Raw genomic sequence first — 27,456 nt, 5'->3', positions numbered from 1 at the left:
CGAACGAAATACCGAAACACCTGCCGGATTCGACAAACCCCCTTGGAGAAGATGCAAATTGAAATCGGCTACCCCCTAAAAACACGTTTTTTGGTGTGGCTCCACCCATAATGAGCACACCACGCCCATTTTCAGGAAACGACAACAACATCATGATATAAACCTCCCACCAAAATTGTCAGGATCGGATTAAAACCCACGGAGCTATGCTCGGGACAGACAGACAGACAGACAGACAGACACACAACAATAACGAATATAGTGGTCACTCATTTTTTCGTGAAAATATTTTTTCGCGAAGCAATTATTCCATATGTTTGCTGTTCCTTCCCCAGGTTGCAGTGAAGTGCATGGAGAGAAAAAATTGGAAAATGGTGAGTTTATGGGAATGTGGTGAATGTAGGACCATTTACATGGAACCCCACCGGCCATTGGGACTATACAGGCTGTTTGTGACGTTTAAACCCACACGTAATCATGTGAGAATGTGCAGAGGTAACGGAAACGGCAGCAAAATGGTGGATGTTTCCGGGTCTCTGCCATGAAAGATCATCAGTTTCGATATTTGGGATTCCTGTTCCCCGAGGCTCATCAGCACCTCCTTCTGTAAATTTTTAACTGGTTCACTTACTTTATATGAGATAAATTAAATTATTGAATAAATGATTGCCTATTATTGACAAGTTTGATCCATTTGTTTTTGTTTTTCAGCTCTCTGATGAAGGGAGAATGTTACTGCAGGTTGATCATCCAAACATTGGTGAGTGTGTGCATTGCACCCTTTCCTTGAGCTTTTACATCAATTTTGGTGATGGCTCTGACTCGTGCAGTTTGTTCTCATTGTTTCTTAACACAGCACAGGTATTGCTGAGTCGTCGAGACTGGAAACCCAATGAATGACAGAGCAAATGTTCACACAGTTTGAGGAACCATTGACCCATAATCTATAATAATAAATGTCAGTGTGTGTCCGTAAGTTCGTCTACCTGTCTCCTCCATAATTCCAAAACCATGAAACCCAGCGGCCCCAAACTTTGCATGCACACAAAGGGATCTCGTAGGGAGAACATGAATGAAAATTGGGTGTTTGTGTAAATTTAAACACCCCTTTGAAGATAATTTATGGGGTAAATACTAAATATCACAAGAAAAATACAAAATAAGCCTTACAAAAATAGTGGTGCAAAAAAAACAAAAAAAAAAAACCCTTACACAAAAAAAACCATCTTGGTCAGCCCTCTGTCAGCTCACAAGAGTCTGAAGTCGCCATATTTTTTGTCCTGCTCAACAACGCCTCGACTTGGAATAGGCTGCAACAATTTGTAAATGGAAAGTTTGTTTTTTTTCACTTTCCTCTCACATTACATTGAATGCCTGATCATCAAACCTACAAATCAATGGACACATGGCAATGGTTGTGAACACCCAGAGATGCAAGTGTTCATCGCTTTATTTAATTTATGCACATGCCATTAGCTCGAGAATCTCTTTATCCCAACCGAATTTTAAAATTTAAACTTCTTTATTGATTTCAACAGCAGTTTTGATTGCAAATAAAGTGTTCACTTGTCCAATTCGGACATCGCTTGACATTCCAGTCGTCTCCGGACGCATGGTGATGACACAACCGATCGGCAATCGCTTGCTTTGTCAGCCATTACTCATCAACCATTTCGCTGGAGTGCTTGATTGAGTGCTTAAGCCACTTGGGGAGCACTCTGCAATACTTGTACTGTCACCGAATATATCGATCAACTTCAACACACTTGAGGGCTCATTCGTCTGCGTTTTGGCCGGGCATTTCCTCCGGCGGTGAGTCGGGTGGCGATTCATTCGCTGAAAATGTGCAACTTTATTTTACACCACATTTCCCCGATTTGTACCATCTTCTTTCATTATACGACCCTTCACTTCAGCAGAGATAAATACCTATAAAAACACTGTTTTGTTTTTAAAAGTTTCTTAAACTGTTTCGTTGCATTACTTGCTCGAGTGGTTTCGGCATTTAGTGAGCGCTCTTCAAGCTTTGATGGTGATCTGTCGGCTCGGTTCTGTTTGGGGACATTTCCGGAGTGAGGAAGCCAAAATAAATGAGATGATTACAATGAGTGAAAAATGTTTTTAGTTATTATCCAAAGCAGTGAATTTCCACATCACGATAGGAGAGCTGAGAGATACCCATGCTCTCACTGTTGGCTGTCTCGCCTGGGTTCAAATCACAGGTCAGGTAATTCATCAATGTGTGTGTACCGTCTCTCGGATGGACGTTAAACTGGACGACACATCCGCCATTATCCCTTCCTCTCCCCCTCCCCACCTTTCTCTCCCTCTCACTCCCCTCTCCCTCTCACTCCCCCTCTTCCTCGCTTTCCCCTCTCCCTCTCTCATCCCTCTTTCTGTCTTTCTTACCCTTCCCCACTCGCAACCTTCTCCACTCTCACCCCTCTCCCTGTTCCCCCCTCCTCCCCCTCTCTGTTAAGGAGACTGTTAAGGACTGCCTGTTAAGGTTTCAATTTAAAATAGCACACACACCATGTATCGTGCACAAATCAGAATAGGACTGAGCCGATCGGAGGGGTGCAAAGGTCGCTGCATGTGTGAGCATGCATGCGTTCTGGCAGACCTTTCACAAGTAGATAGTATGGATTTTCAATGCTCCCACCTGGTTTTATATGAAACCTGGTGGTTAAAAAGACGATGTTGCTGTTTGGGCACATTTTATCACCCTTCCCTGCCCCTCCCCTCATGTTTTCTTCTCTTCCCTGCCCCCATGACACCTTCCCTTCCCCTCACCCTGCCTTTCTTCCCCTCTCTTCACGCTGCCTTCTCTTCCCCTACCATCATGCTTACCTGGTCCCAAACCTCCTCCCCTCTCCACCCCTCCCCTGAACCTTGCATCTCCCGGCAGTTTCCCCTTGCTGTATTCAGGTGCTGTTTTGGCGTATCCCATATTGATCAATTCTGGACTACCCCCTCCCCCCTTCTCCACAAGTCCCACTATCAAATGCATTTCGAGAAATCCCCTCATGCATATCTCCTCCCTCACCCCTCCCCACTTCATCCCCCTCCTCTTTCCCATCCAACTCGTCCCCCTCCCCCCACTCAGCCCCGGAGTGTTTTGTGACGTTTGGTGAGGCGTCCCTTCCCCAGCCCCCTTCCTTACCCTCCCTCCCCTTCCTTTCCCTACTTTCCCCTCCCTCAACCCAGCTTCCTCCCTTCCCTTTCTCTCCCTCCCTCCTTTCTCCCTCCTTTCTCTCTCTCTCCCTCCTCCCTTCCCTTTCCCCATCTCTCCTCTATCTTTCTCTCCCCACCCTCCTCTTTCACCTCTCCCTCCCACCTTTCTTCCTCCTATCTCTCTCCCTCCTCCCTCCCCTTTCCTCGTCTCTCTCCTCTCTCTTTCTCTCCCTCCTCTTTCTTTCTCTCCCTCCTCCATCCCCTCCCTCCCATCTCTCCTTACCCCCTCCCACTTGATCTCCCCGTCAGCAACATGACGGGTTGTATTTGTTGGTATCTATCTATAATTCCTGCAGTGTGTGTGTGTGTGTGTGTGTGCGTGTGTGTGTGTGTCTGTCTACGACCGCCGTTTCTCGACGACCGCCGGTCCGATCTGATTGAAACTTGCCAGGAACCTTTTCGAGGTTTGATATCGATTGGACGAGCGGTTCCCAAGTTACGGCCATTTTACTGCTTTTTCAGTGTTGAAAAGGTGTATATATGGCAGCTGAAGGTGTCGTTCCACCTCCTCACCTTATCATGCCAATTTTTTCCCAAATTATTAATAACCGGACGATCACTGGTCCGATCAGATTGAAACTTGCCAGGTATATTGACAGGGACCCGCTGATGTGCCTTTTCAAGGTTTGATATCAATCGGACAAGCGGTTCCCAAGTTACGGCCATTTATCTGTCGACCAATGACAAGACACGGTGCTATGACATCACGAATGACGTCACGATTAATGTTTTTATTTATTTATTATTTTATTTTATTTGCACGATTGACGGTCCGATCTGATTGAAACTTGCCAGGAATATTGCTGGGGACCCGCGGATGTGCATGTTTGAGGTTTGATATTAATCGGACGAGCGGTTCCAAAGTTACGGCCATTTATCTGTCGACCAATATCTGCGAGAGAGGGGGATGGGAGAGGGGCGATGAGAGTGGGGGCGAGAGAGGAGGGGGGAGAGAGGAAGGGCGAGACTAGGGAGGATAAAGGGGGGCAAGAGAGGGGGGAGAGAGAGAGGTGGGAGAGGAGAGGTGAGACTCGGAGTGAGAGAGGGGGAGAGAGAGGGAGAGAGAGAGAGAGAGAGGAGAGAGAGGAGGGGCGAGACTAGGGGTGAGAGAGAGGGGAATAGAAGAGGGGTGAGACTAAGGGCAAGAGAGGGGAAGAGAGGGGGGCAAGAGAGGGGAGAGAGAGAGGGGCAAGAGAGGAAGGGGGAGAGAGGAGGGGCCAGACTAGCGTGAGAGAGGGGGAGAGGGGGTGAATAGAGGGGGGTGAATAGAGGAGGGGTGAGACGAGGGGGTGAGAGGGGGGGCAAGAGAGGGGGTGAGAGAGGGGGGGCAAGAGTAGGGAGGGAGAGAGGGGGTGAGAGAGAGTGGGCGTCACAATTCAAGAGAGGGTGAGAGTGGGGGCGAGAGAGAGGCGCGTCACAATTCTTCTTCATTTCATATGATGTCACAATTGACGCTGGGGACCTGAATATGTTTCCCAGGTGTTTCCCAAGTTATGGCCATTTATGATACGGTTGGTCCGATCGAATTGAAATAATGCCCCAATCCAGTCATCGTTTACGCACCGACGGGCCCAGACTAGTTAAATAAACGACACCAAGGGTAACATGGATCAACTAAGTCTCGTGTTCTGATGACCCGTTTCAACATTGTTTTCATTTGTTCCATCCCGCTGTCCCTGTGCAGTGAAAGTGTTTCGTTTTCAAGTTTTGAGTGACTGCGCAGCCTTAACAATGGAGTTTGTTGATGGGGGTAAGGCCTTTTCAATTCTCCTTCTGTTATTTGATGATGTTTGTGTTCATTATCTCACACTTGAACATCGTAATCAATTTAAAATCTGTAATAATTACCCCGTGCACACAAATGGAAAAGCAGGGTGAAGCATTTGGTTCATGTCCATCCATCTGTCTGCCTCATCAGTTTATGATCATCATTTATGACGGAGGAACAACTCATTTGAATTTAACGTTTTATTTTGAACACGAATCTGAACATCAATGCGACGACAAGTCTGTCGTTTTGCCGGACTTTGGCTCTGAATTTGTTCCAATCACACATGTGGAGAGAGGAGTGAGATGATCTTTTTTTACTCTGCCGTCCTGCCTGGCACTCAAACAAAATGAAAAATCATTCCAAACAGGAAACTTAGTGTTTTTAAGGACATGATGAAGGACGCAAACAAAAGGTCAACAAACTGATATAAGATGTCAAACAGGATGATGTAATCGATACTCGGTAAAATGGTGGTGTAATCCAGAATTAATCATTTTATAAACCTTCAAACCTCTCTGAACCTTTATTGGAATTGAATTGTACATTTGAACGCTGTGGAATGCAAATTGTCTTCATAATACTTCCAAGAACCTGCTCTATAAATATGATACATAGCATGAGGGCACGGCATGTGAGAGGTGCAGTATCGGGGGTGAAGAAGAGACCGTCACATGGCTGTGTCCGAAGCTGATTGATGCTGCATTCTATGGTGATCAATGAAGCCTCCATCTTCTAAACTGTGACTCAATGTCGTCTTATTTCAGTGTTTTCGTGTGATGTGTAAGACTGCTTCAGGAGTGTTAAACTTGCGGATTTTTAAACGATCTTTCAAATCATTATTTTATTGAAATTGAAGAAAAGACTTGAACACGACAGGGGATATCATGTTCTGTGAACTCACTCGTTTTTGGTTAGTTATTTCTGCACAATTGTATCTAAAGTTCAAGGTATAAGTTTTTAGATTACACAAAGAAACTAGAACGACACTCTGTCGAGGACACACTGACGCCAGTCTGAATCGTTTCCAATTTGTTTCCCAATGATCGGCAGGATCCACATCCGGAACGAAACCAAAATTGAATCGGCTTGTTCTTGTCACCTCCCTAACTCATCCACGAAGTCTTGTCCGAATTCGTCCGTAACTTGTTGAGATATCGTTCTCTGTATTTGTTATTTCTCTCCTTATTATATCATTCAATGGTGAAGAATCACTTAATGTATTATCACTTCACTTGTACATGCCTTGTATTTATTTGTTTCTGTGAAGTCTCATGATGAGTTTTGTTTGCAGAAACGCTCCATGATTTCGTCTCTCGAAATGGCCCTCTGTCTGAACAATTCGCGTGGCCGATAATGTACCAGGTGAGTGAATCGTGTTCACAAGTGTGATTCACACGTCCGGTTTGAAATGTTCTATTGAACAGAAAACAAGATAATTGTGAACGAGTTTGATCTTTAATTTCAAAAGGAATCTCATCACGTGCTTTTGATCTTTTCCAGACTGTTTCTGCACTCGCACACATCCATGATCAGAACATTGTTCATTCTGACATAAAGGTAAGAATCCAGACACCGAGATGTGTTTTTCTCGGTTCATTTCATGATTGTATTTTCATCACATAATTCACGGATTTTTTTTCTCAAATCTCTCATTCCTACACACACAGAAATTCACAAAACTTTCATTCATATGTTGAACATACAGACGTTACTTTTAACAACAGCAACATCTGGAAGTTCACAATTCAGCAATATCACCTGAACATTAAAATTTCATTTTCATTCATCTTTGCTGATTGAGTGGAAAATTTTCACTCGTAATATAAACATTGTATTTGGTGGTGCTGCGTTTCAACAGGAATTCATTAAATAAACTCCTATATTCTTTGGGGCTGGAAGGGTGCCCTCGAGATACCGACACTTAGCTTCTGAGTCATCTCGCCTGGGTTTGAATTCTGACCCAGGTATAAACTCTCATCATGGAGTTTCACAAGCATGGTGATTCATCATTGTACATGCCATCCCTCAGATGCATGTGAAACTGGGGTCCCGTCTGCTGCCATTAGTTGGTGGACGTAAAAGATCCTATGGTTTCCTTCAGGGAGAGTGGGCGATTCCTTGAGGAATATGGTGCATTGTTCATCCACCCAGATCCACTTCTGCAAATCTTGCCAATTCTGAGTGTTCATCACATGTTGATCGATCATTTCAAAATTCGAGTTTTGATTCGATGGATTTTATGACTTGAAGTATTCAGGGGATCAGGAATGAAACTTCCTGTAGTAATGTTATTTGGAAGTGAAAATGATCATATTTCACATGAAAATTCACCAATTCTCTGAATGTATTTTTACATTTGTTGATAAAAACATGCGGAGACGTCTGCTTTCCTCTCCACTACTTTAGAACTTGCAATTTTAACCTGGAGACATGGCACAGTCCTGCAAATGATTCAATGACACCATATATTTCACTCTCTGGTATGACGAGTTCGGGAAATTGAGCATGTTTTCTGGGTCGATTTGAAAAGCTCGAGGAACGTTTTGAACATTAAGTGTGTTGATATTGAATGAAAATCTGACACCACAGTGAAGTAGCATGGTATGTACATTCAAGTTTATGAGGATCATTTTAAACCATGCAGCTGTCGGTGAGATACCCTGTAAATCCACCTCCTTTCATATACAGCACAAGGCTGCAGGGCAGCATCATGACTGAGGGAATGGCTGTGCCACTGATTGAATCCTTCCCCTCTGAAGGTTGGGGCAGGAATTTGGAATTTGTTCCGGGTGCAGCGATAGCTCAACGACACTTTGTGAAGGACAATGTGGGTCTTTAATTTCCACCAACGAAGGCCGACAGATGAGATTGATGTTTAATGACCATCCAAAGGACGGCACAAACATTGATGAATCACTCTGCCAGTGAAACACTGGGATGACATTTGAAAGCTCGGTCAGGATTCAAACCCAGGCTCAGCAATGTAGAGGCGAGTGTGCGTACCTCAAGGCCATCCTGTCGGCTTGTAATTCCAACTGGGTAATATTTCCTTTTATCCTTCATCGGATAGATCTTGAACTCAAACAAGTTTCAGAATGGTGAATTTTTTTTGAAAGTGTCATGTTCACAGCAATTTGGACAGTAATCTGCACAAACTTATTAAATTAAAGAACTGACAACATAGCTCAGAGGTAACAATATATCCAATTGATCTGACATCCAGGCAGCTTTGATCGTGGATCCATGTTCACACTATCAACCCAATTCTCTGCCAGGAGTGTGACATCATCGAGGTGTTGTGATTTAAGAGGAGAACTCAACCGAGCTGCACCATCTGCCAACTCTTACTTGTAGATGCGAAAGATGCCACACAACCTTTTGAAAAGAGTTGGATAAATTCCAATTTTCTGACATGGTTTTGGCCGGCTTCAGCAACATTCAGTGAAAGAGAATCTCTGGGTTATGTCTATTTGTGGTTGGTTATGTCTTCATCTTTCTGGTATGATTTTTACGAATTGATATCATACCACTTTAACAAAGCCATCTCTGTTTTTATCCTCTCTCCAGCTCCAAAACCTACTTTGTAACTCATCGGGAGTACTTAAAGTGGCCGATTTCGGTCTTGCCAGATGTTTTGTCCCGGGTCAGCGGCTTGAAGGCAAAATAGGGACACTATCTTTGATGGCTCCAGAGATCCTAAGAGGGAGAAATTATGAAGGTCCTCCCATTGACGTGTGGGCCGCTGGAGTCATGCTGCACTATATGTTCACGAAAAAATATCCCTTTTCCAAGAAGGAGTTACGAGTGAGCATTTTTACATTTCCTCTCATCATCATTTTAATCATTACCATCATGAATGTTGTAACTTAAATTATTGTTATATTTGTTGGTTTTGACCTCTCCCCTTCTCTTCCTCAAAACTCCTCTGAAACATCTCCCCTCCCTCACCTCCCTTGATTTATTTTCACTTATCCATCCAAACCCTTTCTTCCGTTCAGTAATTTTTATTTTCTTCAATGATACATCTCTGCACCCCCTTCCCCTCCCTTCCCCCCTCTCCTTCATTTGCAAAAAGAGCTTCTGTTCATTTTCCAGAAACATTTTTCTGACATTGACATTGATTGGAAATGTAAATGATCCCCAAAACTCTCCAATGGTGGTTCAAAATAAAAAAGACGACACAGAAATTACAACCACGCTGGCTGCACACCACACCTCCCCACCTTCCAAATGTCACCGACCCATTTTCTTCCTCCTTTATGTTGTTACGGAGATGGGTCGGAAAACTTTGAAAGCCCAACGTGTCCATCAAAAGACCATGAACACCGTCTCCAACACTCAACTCCGGCTATATCTTTGTGCTCAGGGTTGGTTTACCGTACTTGTGAGATGAATGAAACAGATGGGGAACCGCGACTGTGACTGTGCAATGACTACTAATTGACCGAGCGAATGATTGTTATGTGCCACACCCTCGCGTGTATCAGACCAATTATTCACTTGGTCCAATCCCAGGAGCGCTATTTCAGATCAAACCCCAGCAGTAAAAAGTCAGGACACGATATCATGTCTTTCATTAACTTGTTACACAAGCAGAAAATTGGTGGGAGAAATGTTTTGGGAATTCAAATGGGGAAATAGTGGGAGACTTCAGGAAAGACAAGGCAAGCAAAATTCAGAAATTTAGAGGAACATGTGCACGACCTCTTATCCACTGTGTGATATACCCACCCTTCGATGCCTTAAACAATTACTTTGCACCTTTACGTGAAATGGATCCAGCCACCCAAGGAAAGGAAATAATGCCAGGAAAGGGGTGAGAAATGATGGTGAGAAAGAAGGAATGTGAGGTCTTTTACGCACCTCGACACACCTTCTGCAATCCTCTTTGAAGCTGTGGTGAACCTCTGCTCAGGGGTTCAGGTTCGCCTTCCGCACACTCCCTCCTGTACTATTTCCTCCAATCTATCAGGGTCCCGGTCAGTCGGGGGTGGCTGGATGTTCCCTCGATCAAACACGATGGACGGCATGGTTGGCAGGAAACTCGTGCGGTGTTTCGATCTCATGTGGTGGTCCCGTGTCAACAACAGGACGATGTGAATCTGCGCCAGGTTTGAAGTGTGTGTCAGTGGCTGGGTGAAAGCCATGGAAAGTATGGAAGATGGGAATGGAAGGTCAAAAAGGTCGGAAGAATGTGGAGACATGAAAGTTGGAAAAGTCGAAACATGAAGAAGTGTTATGTCAGGAAATGTTTTCTTTCAAGTGTGGAAGAGGGTCGGTGAGAGAAAAGCTGTACAACGCTGTACCCAAAATTCTCTCTCTGTGCTTTGTGCATTCCTTCCTTTTTATTCCATTTCCCATCCCCTCCCTTACCCCCTCCCTTACTCCTCGGCTTCACAACTCTTCATTGGTGCAGGACTTGCGGGGGTGGTCAAGATCCTCCGAGATGGTCATTGGTCGATTCCTGTCTTTCGACCCAGTTATAGTGCCTGATTTGTGAAGCAAACATTACAGGCAATTTTTTCCAGGAAATTGGACGGGCGAGGAGATTTGTGCTCACCTGTCAGATTGGATGGATTGCTTCCATTTGGGGGGAACTGGCACGTAGTCTAAATATTCCCTTCCTCACTCGAGCCGATTGTGCGGGATTCTCCACAATTTCTCCACGAAAGGAAGGATGTCGGGACATCGTGATGTGTCTTTGTTCACCTTTTGTGGGAAATGGTTCCAGATGAGTGTGTCAAAGAGGGAACGAACACGAACTTGGTCTGACTCGCATTCGCTATGCACACCTATCCCCATTAACACGATATATCTTCATTGTGTTCAGAGAGGAAGAGGTTCCGGACAAAAGGTTTTGAGGCATTCAGCCTTCTCACGAGTGGAATCGGCTGTTGTGCCATTTGAAGAGAGGAAAAGGATGGAACGGGAGCAAATACCAGAGATAGACTTGACAAGGTGCCACCAGGTTTTAGAGGGAAACAAGTTTGAAAGTTCATTTTCGAGATTGGATACATGTTGTTTTCCAGCTCTCCTGAGGGTATACACACACTTGTTGTGGGCTTTGTGGATTGATCTGAGGTTGCATTCAGTCGGATTTGCCTTCCAGAAGGAGAATGCAAGTTGTTTTAAATAAAGCAACAGCCTCACCAGAGGATTCAGAGAAGCACGAGCAGGAGGATGGTAAGATAAATGAAGACAAGATGGGATTAATCTGTGCATACGAGAGACAGCAGTTTTCTGTGGAAGAATTCCCAAGCTGAAATCATATCAGTGTTGGTGGATTGAGGAGACAAGTCCTGAAGTGTAAACAAATACATGAGAAGCTTGAATGAAAGGACTTCTTCAAGAGCATTGTTGAGAAAGTGGATGGGGGGGGCGTTCTTCCAGATGGTCCTTTCAGAGAGACATTGTGAGAGTGTGAGTTTTTTCAGGCTTGAAAGACGTGTTCCACGTGTTGGACTACCTTGTGATTTTATTCACATCTGCAGAGGGTGAAGAGGCTGCTGCTTGCCGATCTGTGGGATGAACCTTCACCCTTATCACCTTCCTTTTGATTAATTTCCTCAATTAAATTTTTTTTTAATTTCCCCAATTTGTTCCCATCTGAGTGAAGCTTTTCTGGAGCCAAGATTTTTAAGAAAGAAAACATTAAATTTTTTCCTTTGAAAATAATCTTGGATATAATTTGAATGTGGCTTCTTGTGTCGTGCTTTTTTGTTGCTCAAGGTAAGTGTGACCGTTACCTCTGGATGTTGATCAATAATTTGGTACCTGTACCATCTCATTACAGAAAATCGAGTCACCCTTCAAAGAGTTAACGCCATACCATCCTCCAGCAATGCTGAGCAAATCATGTGTTTCCCTCTTATCATCCATGATTTGTGAGAATGCAATAATGAGGATCTCCATGCAGGTCGGTGACCACAATGAGAGGCAGTTTTGGAGATTTTATTTTGAATCCACAACCGAGTTCTGCAGTACGGTCTGGGCCGCCGATCTTGTGTTGTGTTATTGCTCTGGTATTGTTGGGGGGTTGAGATGTAATGCAGTGTAATGCGGTGTATTTCTGTGATTCCGAAACTTTATTGCACAATGTTTTGTCTTCAGGAAATAATGCACCACCAATGGTTTGAGAATTTTCCAGGAACACCTTGGAGAAACAACGGTAAGTCATGCTCTCATTTGGTTTTTCGATGGATCCATATTTGGAAATACTAGCGGGCACTCCTGCCCTCTGAGCCAGAGTACCCTTCTCAGCCCACCTTGGGTGGGTAATGTACTGCGTCACAGTCTTGGAAAAAGCACTTTGTCATTCTTGTAAGAATTTTTTCTTGATCACAACAAGTCATAAGATAAATGAACAGGATGTGTAACACCGGCTTCCACCAGAGGTGGCGCTATTTCCCCCACTATCCATTTTGGAGTTAATTTCGGTGACAGCCGTGTTTTCTCCATGACAACAGGAATCGGGAAACTCGGTCACAATTGAGAACTAATTTTCAGAAGTTGGTGCACGTATGATTTGATTATCATTTGATCCTTTCTGTGACTCTCTTAAAGCATGTACTTTCAAAGGTGGATTTTCTTTTCCATTCCAATTGTCATAAAGATATCGTTTTATCACATTTTCCAAATATTTGGGAGAATTGACTTGCTGGAAGAGGAATCTCTTTGCAATAAATCTTGTTCACTGGGATACACACAACAAAGAAACACAAGAAACTTTTATGGAGAAGGAGGCAATTCTCTCCATTAAGCCTTCACAACATCTGCTCCACATGAATTTATTCAATCAAACAGTTTATCAACTTAACTTCACTTTCTTTTCAAGGCTCATAATTTTCTGGCTATTATAAGGGAGCAACCTCAACCAATGCAGGATATGGTTGTTCACTGGCCAAACGATGGGACTTCAATCTGTCCTCTCTTCACAGCTTGCTTTCTCAGTTTGGAAAGTTCATCTGATGAAGGGTAACTTTCATTTATTCCGTAAGGCTTGCAATAAATATGTATCCATCCTGGGCCAAGCTCGAAATCATGAAGTTACAAATCTCAAGGCTGAACTCTCAAGCTCATCTCCTTCCTCCAAGTCATGGTGGTGCTTTGTCAAGTCTTCTCTGGTGTTGGCTCCCCTTTTATCACCCCCCTCCACTCCCCCCAATCACCTCAACTAGTGTAACTGCAGAAGCAAGGGCAGAATGTCCATACTCTGTCTTTGCCTCCAAACCTTGGGTCCCAAACCCATCCTGTTCTGTCCCTGTGGCACCCCGATATACCAACCCTCACTTTGACTTTGTACGCAACTCACCCGAGAAGGCAGAGAAAGTGCTCTCTGGCCTTGACCCTGCTTCGGCTTCGGGTCCAGATGACATCGGTGGCCACGTTCTCAAATCCTACAAATCTAGTGTTGCTTCCTTTCTATCTGCACTGTTCAGTCTTTCCTTCTCCTTTGGCACCTTCCCCTCTGCTTTTAGGTCAGCAAATGTCACTCCCATCTACAAGAAAGGGATAAAAACAGACCCGACCAACGATAGGCCAGTGAGCTTGTTTACAATTGCAAGCAAAGTCATGGAATCCATCATTATTGCTGTGGTCCAGTCCATCCTGCTTTCAAACAACTTGATCTCCAACCATCAGTTTGGATTCCGTCCTGGTCCCTCAACTCCGGATATGCTTCTTCTCCCATCTGAGCAGTACTTGGAGGTGCCAAATCTGTACTTCGGACCAACTCTCCGGACATTTCTCGGGCATTTGATACAGTCTGTCATTCTGCATTGTTTGCACAGCTCTTTGGCTTTGGTATCAGAGGCCGCCTTCCTTCCTGGACTCTTGACTTTCATGCAGTCAGTGGGTGGAAATCAATGAAACCCTCTCCAACCCTCTTCCAATGGAGGCTGAAGTTCCCCAAGGCAGTGTTTTGGGCACAGTTTTGTTCCTGCATAAATGACCTATCTGATATCCAACCATCTTTTCTTGCTCGTTTCAGTGTGTCCTCCCATCCTCCCATACCTCTTGTTCTATTTATTTTCTGCCTTGATTTTTGTCCCACTCTTCAACCGACCTTGCTCTTGTGTGAGCCGACTCCTGTGCAGAAAAAAAGTAAAATCTCCATGAGATCCCTTTGTAATCTCCTTTATAATGTCTCAAGTCCTCTCTCCTTCATTCACTGTTCATAGCTTCGTCTATCGAGTCACAGAATCAATATTGTCATCGTACACTGACCCCTCTCTGAGGCAGTCAAGTCCTTCTTCAGATGTGGTGACCAAAAGTGCACATGATATTGTCGATGAGACCTCACTAAACTCCGATACAATGTTCAAACCACCTCTTTTGATTAATTGTAATTGAACCCCCTGTAAATACAAACAAGAACCCTATTTGCTCCACCAACTTGGCACTGCCAGTCTGCTTACCCCCGCCCCCATATCTATTACCACCCCCAGGTCCCTCTTCTCTACGACATGTTCCAAGATTGCCCCTTATCACATGTAATCCAAACTTTTATGATTCTTACCCATCCCCAGCCCTTCACATTTGTTACGTTAGCCCTTTGAACCCGAGCGGCCGTTTTACCAGCCGCTATTCAAACCTCCACATACCTGAACAGCCAGATTTTTCTCCAGGGAGCCCAGGGTGGGGAAGCCAAAAGTCCAAGGAGCTCAGGCTTCAAAGGGTTAAACTGAATCTGCCAATCTTTTGCTGAATGTGTGAAAACAATTTGACTTTTTAAAATCTCATCAGCTCCCTCTCTGCTCTCAACCTGACTTCAAAGCTTCATGTTATCTGCCAATTAATAATCCAACACCTAACACCACGGAACAAATCATCGACGTAAATGTTGAATAATAATGGTCCAAATACCGATCCCTGGGATACTGCACGACTTACATCCTGTCAGTCAGAACTATTTGATGGTTCCGATCACCATGGCGGCTTTCAATCCAGTCAGTCACCTGACGAACCACTCCGCAAGCCCTCACCTTACTATGTCTGACAACTCTCTTTGTGGTGCCTTATCAACTACCTTCTGAAAATCGATATCTACCACATCCATTACCCCTCTTTTATCCAATCAGAAACTGCTTCATGGAACCTGAATAAAAAATTAACATGACCTCCCTTTAATCCATGATGAATGACTGCATGCATATCGTTGAAATTTACCAAAATGTTTCGCGATCTGATCCCGAATTAACATCTCCAACATCTTTATGGAGTTAATTGAACAGCTCTGTTGTTCTCTGATTCGATGGTGTCTTTGTAAATAGTCAGAGGCTGTCAGTTATCTCTCAATCTGTTACACGCCAACCATAATCAATCTATTTCAAATTTGGTGTCCTCAAAGGTGTTGATAAACAGTATGGACGACGATGTCCCCGAGTCATTGCAAGACCTTAAAGGCACCTGGGATTCTGACCAACCAAGATCTTTCATTGGTCTGACCCTCACAGAGTTTCATAACTGCACAAGCCTGGTAGTCAAGGAGGTAAAAAAACAGGATTAAAGTGTGGCTCGGAGATGAGAAAGTCGTTTGAAAGCTGCAGGTGTAAGGCCGACAAGGAAAAAGACCAAGGAAAGAGCCATTCCCACCAGTTTGTAATGAGAATCCAGCCCAATGAGAGCCCAAGGGGGGAGGCGAGGTCAGGATCTGGAATCCACAGACCCCTGATTTTTTTTCAGTGTTCACTCTCAATGACTCGTCCTTTACACTTCACTGCTCAACCTGATCACTAACACATTGTTGAGATTTGACATCTTCCCCATGCTTCCTCCTTCCCACTTCCTGCCTGACTTTGGTTTTCTTTCAGCAAATGCCTGATTTACTTTCTCACTACACACCCTCTCTGTTGCCTGGTATGTTATGGGATGCCAATTGTGAACTTCATTGTGTGATCTCTCTGTCTCTCTATCTCCCTCTTTCACTGATGGTCCACACTCATAACAGAGCGTCGGTGTCATCGAAGCAGCTTCTTGAGCAAGGGTTATATTTGGTGGTTTTCCGTCACCTTCTGAGCAGTAGTTTTGGTCGTAATTTGGAACTTGGCCATGGTGCCGGCGATAGCTTGCCCTCTCTTCATGAAGGAGTCAACATCATCACTCATCATTTGTTTAATTTGCCATTGAGAATCCCAATTTTACTCCTGATTTTTTTCTTCTTCCATCATTCACGTATTAAGCAAAATTTCAGGAAAAACTATTTTTTTTTTTGAAAGGACTTGAACGACCGACTTGCTTTTGTTGAGTGTTCCAAGAATGGCTACACTTAACAGGGCTCTCAATACAAGAATTTATCAACTTGTAGAAATATGTGTTAAAAGCCGGGATGGTATCGATATCTTATATTACATCTGATCAGGTCATAAGATGTTGGAGTTATGATCACCGTGTGGCTCATTGATCGATTCATGAGGAACAAGTTCTTTGGTGAACCTTGTCCTCACATCAGAGATATTGTCATGATGTTGTTTCTTCATCTGTGTCATGGAGGTGTCCCTGTAAGTGTCCACTTTATGGAGACTTTGAGTGTTTGAAGTGAAATCTGATTTTGAAATTCTGCAATGATCATGATGTGATCACATCACCTGAGTGTGTGAAATCATCACGATGATAATTTGTGATAAATAAAAACCCCATGCTCGTTCACCGGAGGGACGACACGTTTTCTCTCCGTCTGTCCATCCCACCTGTGATTTTTCAGCCTTTTCTCCCCAAACCCTTTAACATATTCACCTGAAACTTTGTGCACATCTTTATTATGATAAGTTGCAGAACAAGTTCGAGTTTCACAGCGTTTCATCAATTTTTTTTTGCAGAGTTTTACCATTTTTAGATTTAGAAAATATCACATGTGAAGGAATTCTCACTCCTGTAATTTTGTTTTTGTTCTCATTCGACCTCCTCTCAGAATCCCTCCCTCCCAAGGTTGTTGTTGAAGAGAAAAGAGTCCCTGAAGGAGTTGCTGGAATGGAAATTAATTATGAGAACATTGAATCAATACATATTTTCAGGAGTGATTGTGTTCATGGCAATCCAGAATCAGAATCAGTGTCATTACCTGTCCAGGAAGAGGTAAACACCTTGTACCTCATGATGGTGAATTAATGTTTGTTGTGTTATGATGTGAAGTTGTGAAACATTTTCTATTTTTCTGCTGAAGATTTCAAAGTGAATTGATCAAAAACAACAGAACATTTTCATTTCTTCCTCGTGATCGTTTTGATGTTTTTGTGTTATTGTGCATTTCTACAATGGAAGTGAAAAGAGCAATCAGAGATTGCAGGCTCTCACCAAGACTCGTTTTGTGTGGTGTTTGTGTGTTGGTGTGTTGGTGTGTTTGTGTGTTGGTGTGTTTGTGTTTGTGTGTGTTTGTGTGTTGATGTGTTTGTGTGGTGTTCGTGTGTTTGTGTGTTTGTGTGTTGGTGTGTTTGTGTTTGTGTGTTTGTGTGTTGGTGTGTTTGTGTTTGTGTTTGTGTGGTTTATAGACGGTGTATTCACAACCGACGTATGATTATGTTAATACAGCGGCCAAACAGACCTTTTCTGGTTCATTGTGTGGATTCACGTTCCAATCACGTGTATTTTGGAGACGAACACACAATGTTAATAGGACATCCTTTAAAGACAGACTTGCATTCCCATAGTACGTACTTCAACGACGTGCTCACATTGTAAATGTCATACTTTATAGAGAAAAAAAGATAACATGTATGTAACAATGGCGATCACCAGGTGGTGTTTGTGGCCGACAAGAACATATTCTGTGCAGACAGACAGACAAACGAACAAATGGACCCAAATACAATCCCCTCTCGAGGGTAATATGTGAATTCTGGAGCTGTGTGATTGTATCGTTCTTGCTGAGTACAGAGTTCGTTTTTTCAAGATAATTCATGTGATTTTTGTTTCCACTCCAGGAGACACCCAAACCCTCACTGGAGATTCAGGTGACGCGCAGAGGAACTTGGCAACGTCTACGCAGATTCTTTAAGAGACTCGAGCCTCGATGTTTAAGACGTCAAGGTGGGAGGATTGAATAATCAGGGGAATTTGAAGAGTTCCTTATTTGGACTCGAGTTTCTCTGGAGGAGAATGAAAAGGTTCTTCTTCATCACAAAATAAAACCATGATTTTCCACACTATGTCATCACACTTATTTACTTATTGTCTCCACACAGGCGAGCCAGATGAATAGCAGCCTCGACTCTTCCGACACTTTCAACATGACATCAAAATGGTTCGTTCAGTGTTTTTAATATTAATTGTTGTTGACAAGTTTCCTTTCCTGAATTCCAAAACCCAGTCGAGTTTCTCTTTTAATAAAGATTTCGAAATTGTTTGACATGAGGACCAGCTGTGAGACTCTCCTCCTTTTCTTTATTCTTTACTTGGTGAAAACAGGTTCAAAACCTTCTGTTGTGTTGGGGAGAAGCTGCACAAGAAACCCGACACATTAGAAATGTTGATGAAGCTGTCTGTGTGCATGGGTCTGAAGCGTTCCTGGGAAAACCCATTGGCTCGACAGTTGGCCTGACTCCACCGGGAATCGTAATTTGGAAAATCATACACCCACCATGTCGGTGATCCGGTTAAACTTCACGTGTTGTATTTTGCTTTCAACCGATGATATTGCCCTTTGTTTTGGTTAATGTGTTAAATGCAACTACTCATACGTTTAAATATAAAAATAGAACAATTACCGACATATTTATTAAATATAAACCCCTTCAAGAAGCAGTCTAACTTTGTTGTGCTTCCTCCTCCTCGTCCCCTCACTCCCCCCTTTTCCCCCTTCCCTCTCCCCCTTCCCTCTCCCCCTTCCCTCTCCCCCTCCCTCTCCCCTTCCCCTTCCCTCTCCCCACTCCCTCTCCCCCTCCCTCTCTCCCCCCTTCCTCCCCCCTCTCTCTCCCCCCTCACTCCTTCCTTCAATGAATGAATGGATTTCTAAGGCAAAAAAAGAAATTGTTGTTTTTACTGTTGAAATGTTTAAACGTTTTTTTCTTTTTTCCCCCATCAACACTGTAACAGGGATGTGAGTCTCAAATTATTCTTTCTTGAAGTGCTCTGTTTTAAAACTGATTTTATCAGTCACAGCCCAACATTTGCTTCTCCTTTTGTTGACACGTTACGCTTGTTTCAGGTTTGTAATTTCGCATTTCCGTAATAGATTACACTGTGCCAGGTGTGTTTGAGTGCATTGTTTCCTGATAGGAACAGCAATCGTGATGTAAAGACAATTTGTGTGATTTTTTCTCACCGCAGCCCGGACCCTCAATTCCAGTTGAAGATTCCCGTGAAGTGGAAAGGACTTTCTGAGAGCTTGGACAAGTTATTGAAGAAGCTCCAGTCTCGATGTTTCAGACATCAAGGTAGGATGATTGAATAAGGAGAGGAGTGTGACAAGGACCTTGTTTTGAACTTTTCTGGAGGTTTATCAAATGTTCCATATTCATCACAAAACACAACCTTGATTTACCACATTATGTGTGGAATTGAGGTTCTATCCAGCTAAAAATATCAAACAATTGTTTATTTTGAATCATCTTTGCATTATAGATGGAAAATAACCAACTGCACAAAATATTAATAACAAGGACTATCACAAACAACTAAAACTCCAAGTTGTTCTAAAAGGCCACAAAATGCAGAAAGAATGCTTGGAAATTAAACATATCCTTCTCTCCCAAGAAGTGAACGCTTAAACTGAAAAAGGGGCTCAAAGATGCAAATACAGCACATACACGACATGGCTAAAAGTGTGCGGACACCCCTTCTCATGAGTGGATTCGGCTATTTTAGCCACACCCATTGCGGACAGGTGTATAAAATCAAGCACACAGCCATGCAATCTCCATAGGCAAACATTCGCAGAAGAATGGGCTGGACTGAAGAGCTCAGTGACTTTCAATGTGGCACTGTCATGGGATGTCAGCTCAGGTCAAGTCAGGTATGGGAGCATGCGCCGGACCAGCGCATCGCTGCGTCCACTTTCCGCCGGAACTCCAGGGGCCTAAGTCTGGCCATCCACCAGGCAGATGCCTGGCCCATCCCCATCTCCTTGAGATGCTGATCAACCTGCTTCAACCACGAGACATGGGGTTGGCCCATTGGCCTCCTCCACTCACGAGGCTCCCTTGCTGACAGAATCTGGTGAGCAGGATCATTGTCAGGAAAATGAGCCACATGTCCACACAATCGCAGCTGACGCTCATGGACTATGCGGGTAACTAATCTCATTTTAGTCTCTCAGCAACCGCTTGTTGGACACAAAGTCTGAAGAGTAATAGCCAAGGACTCCCCAAAGAGTCCTGGTACCAAAGGAATTAAGTCTCCACCTCAGATACCTGGTCAGAGTCCAAGTGTGACATCTCACATCCATAGAGTTCAGGATCGTTGAGTGAGGTTGTCAGATTTCAGGAAGGCAAACTTTGAGGGCATGAGTCGAGAATTGGGTGATGTTGATTTTGAGACTCTAACAACAGGACAATCAGCATCAGAGAAATGGGAAACCTTTCAGGACCAAATGTGTTGAGTGCAGAGTAAGTACATTCCAATGAGATGTAAAACTAGAAACAGAAAGAGGCCAGGGTGGTTGAGCAGTGAGATAAAGAATGCTATTAATGAGAAGCAGAAGGCATTTATTAGGTTTTAAATAACAGGACTGGAGTTAGATTTATATCACTGTCGGAGTAAGCAGAAGCAAGTTAAGAAAATATCTCGGCAAGCCAAAAGAGAAAATGAGAAGGACATGGCTGAGAATATTAAACATAATACCAAGTCTTTCTTTCAGGATGTCACATGAAAACAACAGGATAGGACCACGGAAGGTATTGGAGACATTAATTAAGGAGCAGAGGAGGAACCATTTAAATAAATACAAACTAATCAAAGATAGTTCTTGTCTGACAAATCTTTTAGAGTTCTATGAAGCAGTGTCTGATTGGGTGGATGAGGGAAAGGGAGTGGATATGGTGTCTCTAGACATGAAGAAGGTATTTGAAAAGGTACCACATCAGAGGTTCTTCGCCAAAGTGAGTTCTTGTGGATTGACTGGTCAGGTAATTAATTGGATTGTAATCTGGCTTCGTAATGGGAGGCAAAGAGTGGCTGTGAGTGGGAGGATGTCTTGCTGGAAAGTTGTGCGGTACCTCAAGGATCAGTATTCGGACCATTACTCTTCATTATTCACATCAACGATTTGGATAATGGGGTGAAGAGTAAGCTTTCCAAATTTGCAGATTACAGAAAGGTAACAAGGATAGCATAGGGGGTGGTGATCAGATTCAGGAAAGTATTGATACTTATATCGATTGGGCAAAAGATTGGCAGATGCAATTTATCCTGAGCAAGTGTAACGTGTTGGGAATGGTAAAGAACAATAAAAATAGAAAATTCAGGATGCAAGGGGTAATTTTGGAGCAGATCACACAGAATAAGGGTCTGGGGGTGGTAATAGATATGGGAGGGAAGCAGACAGCACAATACCAGGCAACTTTTGGCAAAGCAAATGGGGTTTTAGATTGTATTCAGATGGGGATCATTTATAAATCAAAAGAGGTGTTGTTAACATTTGTACAGGGATTTCATGAGGCCACATCTTGAATATTGTGTGCAGTTTTGGTCACCACAATTCAGGAGTGATATAGATGCCATGGAGAGGGTTCAGCGCAGGGCTACACAATTGATTCCGGGTCTTGCTGGATTCAACGATGAGGAGCGGCTGAAGGAGACCGAGTTTTATACACCAGAAAAGAGGTGGTTACGAGGAGATATGACGGAGATGTTTAAGATCATGAAAGGTATAGTTAAAATAAGTGCAGATGAATTATTCAAGAGAGTAGACAGTGATAGGACCTGAAGCCATCACCTGAGAGTAAAGAAGAGTCGAGTTAAGATGGGAGTAAGACAGGGGTCTTTCACTCAGAGAGTCGTTAATGCATGGAATGTCCTCCCTGGAGAGGTAGTGGCAGTAGAAACAGTAGATAAGTTGAAATTATAATTAGATCGGTACCTGCAAGTCATGGAGAGAGAGGTGTTTAGGGATACTGACAGGACTTTTCAGTAGTTTGAGCATTGATGGGTGATTGTGTGCACGTGTGCGGAGTGCTGTTGGTGGGGGCCTCGTCAAGTGGTGTTGTGGGGGTGATGTTGTATACTTCCCCAAGCCCATGCCCCCTTCCTCGAGGGGAAGAAAAAGAAAAAATACAAAAATAAGAATTTGCATTTTCTTCTTTGGATCTTGTGTTGATAAATTAATATGGTGTTCGTGCAGGCACGATGGGCCAAATGGCCTCCACCTGTCTGATTTCCTTGAATGAACCCCAAAGAGTCATTTCCACAACAACGTTGTTTACTGAATCACAGAATTTTCCACTTTTTTCCACTCGATTTTCACTTCACTGTTAATTTTCTTTTCGAGGTCTGTGGCCTCTCCATTTTCTACCGGTCCCTATTGTGGCCTTATTATTTCATCAAAGAACCTGAAATTTGGAAAGACCGTTGCTCATACCTTCATGCATGCTTCCCATGTGCCAAACTATCCATCGAGACCATACTCTACACAGAGTGTCAGTGCTGCCAAAGCAGTCTCCTGGGCTGTTCGGCACAATCCTCGAAAGGTCGCCACTCCAATGCAGGATACTCGAATGTCTCAATTATATATCCCAGCAAGCTGGTACTCATTTTGCCGACCTCAGAAGGATGACAGGCTTAGTCAACCCCACCCGGTAGAAATTCAATGGCAAAGCAGAATTTGATCTTTGGATCCTAATATTCCAAGCTGCCAACCTAACCATTAAGCAAACGTCAGGCACCCTGAATTATGATATTTCAAGATACCAACACTATTATTCCTAACTGAAGTGAAATTCCACTATTTCTCAGACTCTTGACCATGACAACTCCAAGCCAAATGGTCACACTGGCTGAAAAAAACCACATTTTCAATGAATACAAACCGCTTTGGATGTACACATTCCAAACTAAGTGATTCCATGCCATGTAAACAAGTTAAAATAAGAATGGGAAAAGTACTCTTTTGAAATGATATTATGATACGTACAGCGCCTTCAGAAAGTATTCACACCCCTCGACTTTTTCACATTTTGTTGCGTTGCAGCCTGAATTTAAATTTATTAAATTGAGATTTTTTTTGTCACTGATCTACATGTTATACCCCATCATGTCAAAGTGGAATTCTTTTTTTTTCAGAAATGTTTGCAAATTCAACAAAATTTAAAGCTGATATGCCTTGAGTCAATAAGTCTTCAACCCATTTGTGATGGCACCACAAATTGAGCTCAAAATGGACATTATTTAACTCAACAACACAACAAAACAACTTGGTCAGAATCCACCTGTGGCCAATTCAATTGATTGGACATGATTTAGAAAGATACACCCCTTTCTGCGCAAGGTCCCACTGTTGAAAGTGCATGTCAGAGCAAAACCTCCACCATAAAGTCCAAGGAACTGTCTGTTGAATTCCGAGATAGAATTGTGAGGAGGCATCGATCTGGGGTGAGGGTGTAAAACAATTTCTAGAGTGTTGAAAGTTCCCAAGAGGACAGTGAGCTCCATCATGAGGAAATGGAAAGAATATACAACTACCCAGACTCTTCCTTGAGCTCGCCATCTGACAAGACCAAGCAATTGGGTGACGGTGATGAAGTACCGAATGACGATTCTGACATAGCAACGGAGTTCCTTGGCTAAGATGGGAGAACCTGCCAGAAGGACAGCAGTCTCTGCAGCACTTCACAAATCTAGGCTTCATGTGAGAGTGGCCAGACTGAAGCCACTCCTGAGAAAAGGACACATGACAGCGTGCCTGGAGTTTGCAAAAAGGCACGTGAAAGTCTCTGAAAGAATAAGGCAAAATATTCTGTGTTCTGCTGAAACGAATGTTGAACTTTTTGGCCTGAATGCAAACTGCTCCATCTGATGAAAACCGAGCACAGCTCACTCATCATTTCACACCATCCCCACCGTGAAGGAGGAAACAATTAACGGAGGTAAATACAGTCAAATGTCTTTACTGATGACTCCACCCTCTGCCGTACCATCTGTCATCCCTCAGATCAGCAAGCAGCAGCTTCTTCACTCGCTGTAGATCTGGATAACATCACAAGCTGCTCGAACTCTTGAAACATGTCTTTCAACCCTGACAAATCTCACACTCACGATGTCTCACCAATGGGACTGTCTGGATCCACCCCCCTCCCACCCCCCCCCCCGTCCAACCCTGACGCTCCCCATCCTTGAGAAAATCTTGAGCAAACCATGAGCAAATCTGCAAGGAACAATGGGAGAAAATCCCCAAATCCAGATGTGCTAAGCTGATACAGACACTCAAGAAGACTTGAAGCTGTATTCACTGCCAAATGTGCTTCGACAAAGTATTGACTCGGGAGTCGAATACTTATTGATGCAAGAAATTTCAGATTTTCATTTTTCGTTAATTTCGAAAAAATTCTGAAAACATGTATTCACTTTGTCATGATGTGGTATTTTTGTGTAGATTGGGGACAATTTTTTTAGACAATCCATTTTAACTTCAGGCTGTAACACAACGACATGTGACAAAAGTCAAGGGGTGTGAATACATTCTGTCGGCACTGTAAATGACAATTTGATCAAATTGGTCAAATTCAATCGATGTTCAAGAAACGGAATCCAATTGACTTAAGCTCTATCAGATTGAGTGTGGCTCCTCTTTCTCTTGATGTATGGTGACACCTCCGATGCAATGCACAGGGGGAATGTCGGCTCGAAAAGGGAAGGGTCCCACTGGACATCAAATAGCATGTATTTAATGCCATTATGACAATGTAAGTGGTTCAGGAACCAGAATTTCAATGCCTCCACTGACGCAGCAGCTGGAGGCATTATGTTTTCAGGTTGTTCATCTGGCTGTCTGTCCGTCCTTCCATCCATCTGTTTCAAATGGGTCAAAAGGTCAAATATCAGAGGTCATATGAGGTAGAAATTATGCTGCCATGCTAATTTCTGAACCATTGATTGGATTTTGACCAAACTTGGTGTAAGTATACAGTATGATGCAAAGTTCAACTGATTCGATGGGGACATCAAAAGGACAAAGGTCAAAGGTGAAAGGTTTTCATTACTGTGATAATTTTAGAACAGCTGATGGGATACAAGTCAAACTGGCTCCAAGTATGTATAATGATGGATACATAAACTGATAAGATTGTTGCGTCAAGAGGTCAAAGGTCATGTCAGGTAAAAATGTGATCGTGAAGAACATCTGAAGGGATTCAAAATCAAACGTTGTGCAAGCATTTATAATGATGTAATGATGTGGTCTGAGGCATATCTATTGACGTCATGACTTCAGAGTGCTGGTCGTGTTCACTTTCGTTTTGGTCCGGAAGTTGACTCTTCCTCACAGCCCTAACTCCCCCACACCCTCGGCAATACCTCTTGCTCCAGCTTCCCCTCCGCTCCCACCTGACGGCATCAGCTCACGTTTCCTATAAACCTCCTCTGCTGCTCTTGCACTGCCTTTCTCAGCCCTTTTCACCCTGTCATTTACCCTCAGTCATCCTCTTTCTCCTTCCAAATCAGCCAACATCATATCATTGCATAAAAAACGGATCCCCTTGACTGTAGACCAATTAGCTTGCTTCCAGTCATCAGCAAGGTCATGGAATCAATCATCGCAGTTGACATAAAATCATTCGTTTTCTCCAACAGCCTCATCTCAGATCATCAATTTGAAGTCAGACCAGGTCAATCTACCTTGCACATTCTGCTTCAACTCATCCAAGAGTTCAACCCATCCAAGGAACTGTGTCCAAAACATCACAATTTTCAAAAGTTCATTCCATTGTTTGAATGTTTCTCTTGGTTTTTCTTTTTGTGGAAGAATGAACTTCATTCTTGGAATTATCTCCAATATCCTGAATTAAAGATTCCCATTGAGATTGACAGTTGAGTGAATTTTTTTCTGTGGTCTCTCTTTCAAAGTGTGATTAAAATGCTCATTCACAACTGCCTTTCCTTCATTAAAGGTTCTGTATAATGTAATGCCGTCATCTTCAAGAAAATTCATCAATGTTTTGTTGTGTCACTGTTTTCCCTCTTCAGTCCGCAACTTCTTTGGTTTTCTTCTACTTTTCCGAAATATACCACTGAAGGCGAACATCAGAGTCTTACCTCTTTTGTTTTTCAAAGGAACAACCCCTGCATATCTACTCCTCAAATCTGATACAGTTAAATCATATTTGTATCCTTTATCATTATTGAGTTCAATTAAGTCAGCAGACCATGTGTAATCAATCCCTTTGGAATAAACTTTCCTTCTTTTAACTTTGTTCCCAGACCACAGAAAGAATATCCTGGAAGGTTTAATTCCCCTGACATTCCAGTTTTTGTAAGTTTGCTCCCCGACAAAAACTTTTGTTTATCAACTCCACGTTTATGAATGAATTTACCCTTTAATGCCACACACCAAACATATCCTCTTTTGTATAACCCTTTCATTTTTACTTTTCACATGTGAGATATTTTTGGTTTCAGTTTTCTTTGAACACTTGAGACCATAAATTACCATCATTGTATTTATTTCTGAGAAAACTTCCATTCGAGTGTGAAAACCTCTTTGCCTTCCAACATATGCATTTGTATCTTTATTTAAACAAAACTAAAGTGTCCTTAGAAATTCCTTCATTCTCTCCATTTATTTTGGAAAATAAATTGCAAAGCTTCAACCAAAGTCAAAAACACCAACATCATCAACAGCATTATCTTTTCCTTCTTCCTCTTCGGTTTCTCGTTTAAATCTCCTCCACGACATTGAAGGCATTATTCTTGACATTAATATTTTCAATCGACTTGTGAATTCTTTCTTTTCCTGTGCATTGAGTGTTTATTTTCTGTAATACTTCTGTTCTTTTTCTCATCTCACTGGTTTCCATATTTATCTTGCCAAAACGAAGTTTTTGCAAGATGTGTTAGTCAGCTTGTATGTTTTTTTTTTTTTGTTTGTCTGTAATCACGTATAAAAAAAATTCTGCAGAGCACAGTTATCATTGAAAATGTTTGTAACTTCGCATATCAGAGGCCTATAGATGTCCCTTTCAGCGCATGAAATTTTGAAGGTCAAGGTCAAAGGTCATGGTCACTTTGTCGCAAATCAGGGGAGTCGACGAAACCCTTATTTTTTGAGTAATTTTGATCGGATCGTCTTCAACCTTCATGGGAATATAGTTCATGGTCTGGCGCTCAGCTGATTAATTTTTGGTGGCGATTGGCCTTGACCTTCATGGTTAGCGCCTAAGATCAAACATATTTGACCCCAAGGTCAAATTTTCAAGTTTAAGAACCATATCGTGTAGCAACTCAAATTGAACACCTCGATGAGTGCTTTCTTGATCTGTCAAGCTTGAGACATTATGACGTCATTTGGTGACGTTATGAGGCAAACGCAT

At 42.9% G+C, this 27,456-nt stretch overlaps 1 protein-coding gene across 6 annotated transcripts in view; it reads left to right on the top strand.

Moving 5' to 3' along the window:
- The first annotated feature begins 305 nt into the window (after positions 1-305).
- LOC147007303 (sperm motility kinase Z-like) overlaps positions 306-27,456 on the top strand; it is a 34,768-nt gene continuing 7,617 nt past the window's right edge. For 3 of the 6 annotated variants that reach the window (XM_085867377.1, XM_085867376.1, XM_085867374.1), the window contains exons 1-14: positions 384-606; positions 712-760; positions 4,919-4,984; positions 6,297-6,367; positions 6,506-6,562; positions 8,573-8,809; positions 11,799-11,921; positions 12,116-12,173; positions 16,914-17,077; positions 17,923-18,028; positions 18,184-18,242; positions 18,407-18,581; positions 19,034-19,145; positions 19,268-19,374. In XM_085867377.1, the coding sequence (XP_085723503.1) occupies positions 523-606; positions 712-760; positions 4,919-4,984; positions 6,297-6,367; positions 6,506-6,562; positions 8,573-8,809; positions 11,799-11,921; positions 12,116-12,173; positions 16,914-17,077; positions 17,923-18,028; positions 18,184-18,200 (1,032 nt within the window). In that variant the 5' untranslated portion in view covers positions 384-522 and the 3' untranslated portion in view covers positions 18,201-18,242; positions 18,407-18,581; positions 19,034-19,145; positions 19,268-19,374. The other 3 variants (XM_085867375.1, XM_085867379.1, XM_085867378.1) reach the window with 3 other exon arrangements.

The sequence above is a fragment of the Eptatretus burgeri genome, unplaced genomic scaffold (genome assembly GCF_056783735.1).
Source record: "Eptatretus burgeri isolate ZD-2024b unplaced genomic scaffold, Ebu_testis_v1 Ebu_testis_scaffold_338, whole genome shotgun sequence".
Taxonomy (NCBI): domain Eukaryota; kingdom Metazoa; phylum Chordata; class Myxini; order Myxiniformes; family Myxinidae; genus Eptatretus; species Eptatretus burgeri.
This window is presented reverse-complemented; position numbering and strand designations above follow the sequence as displayed.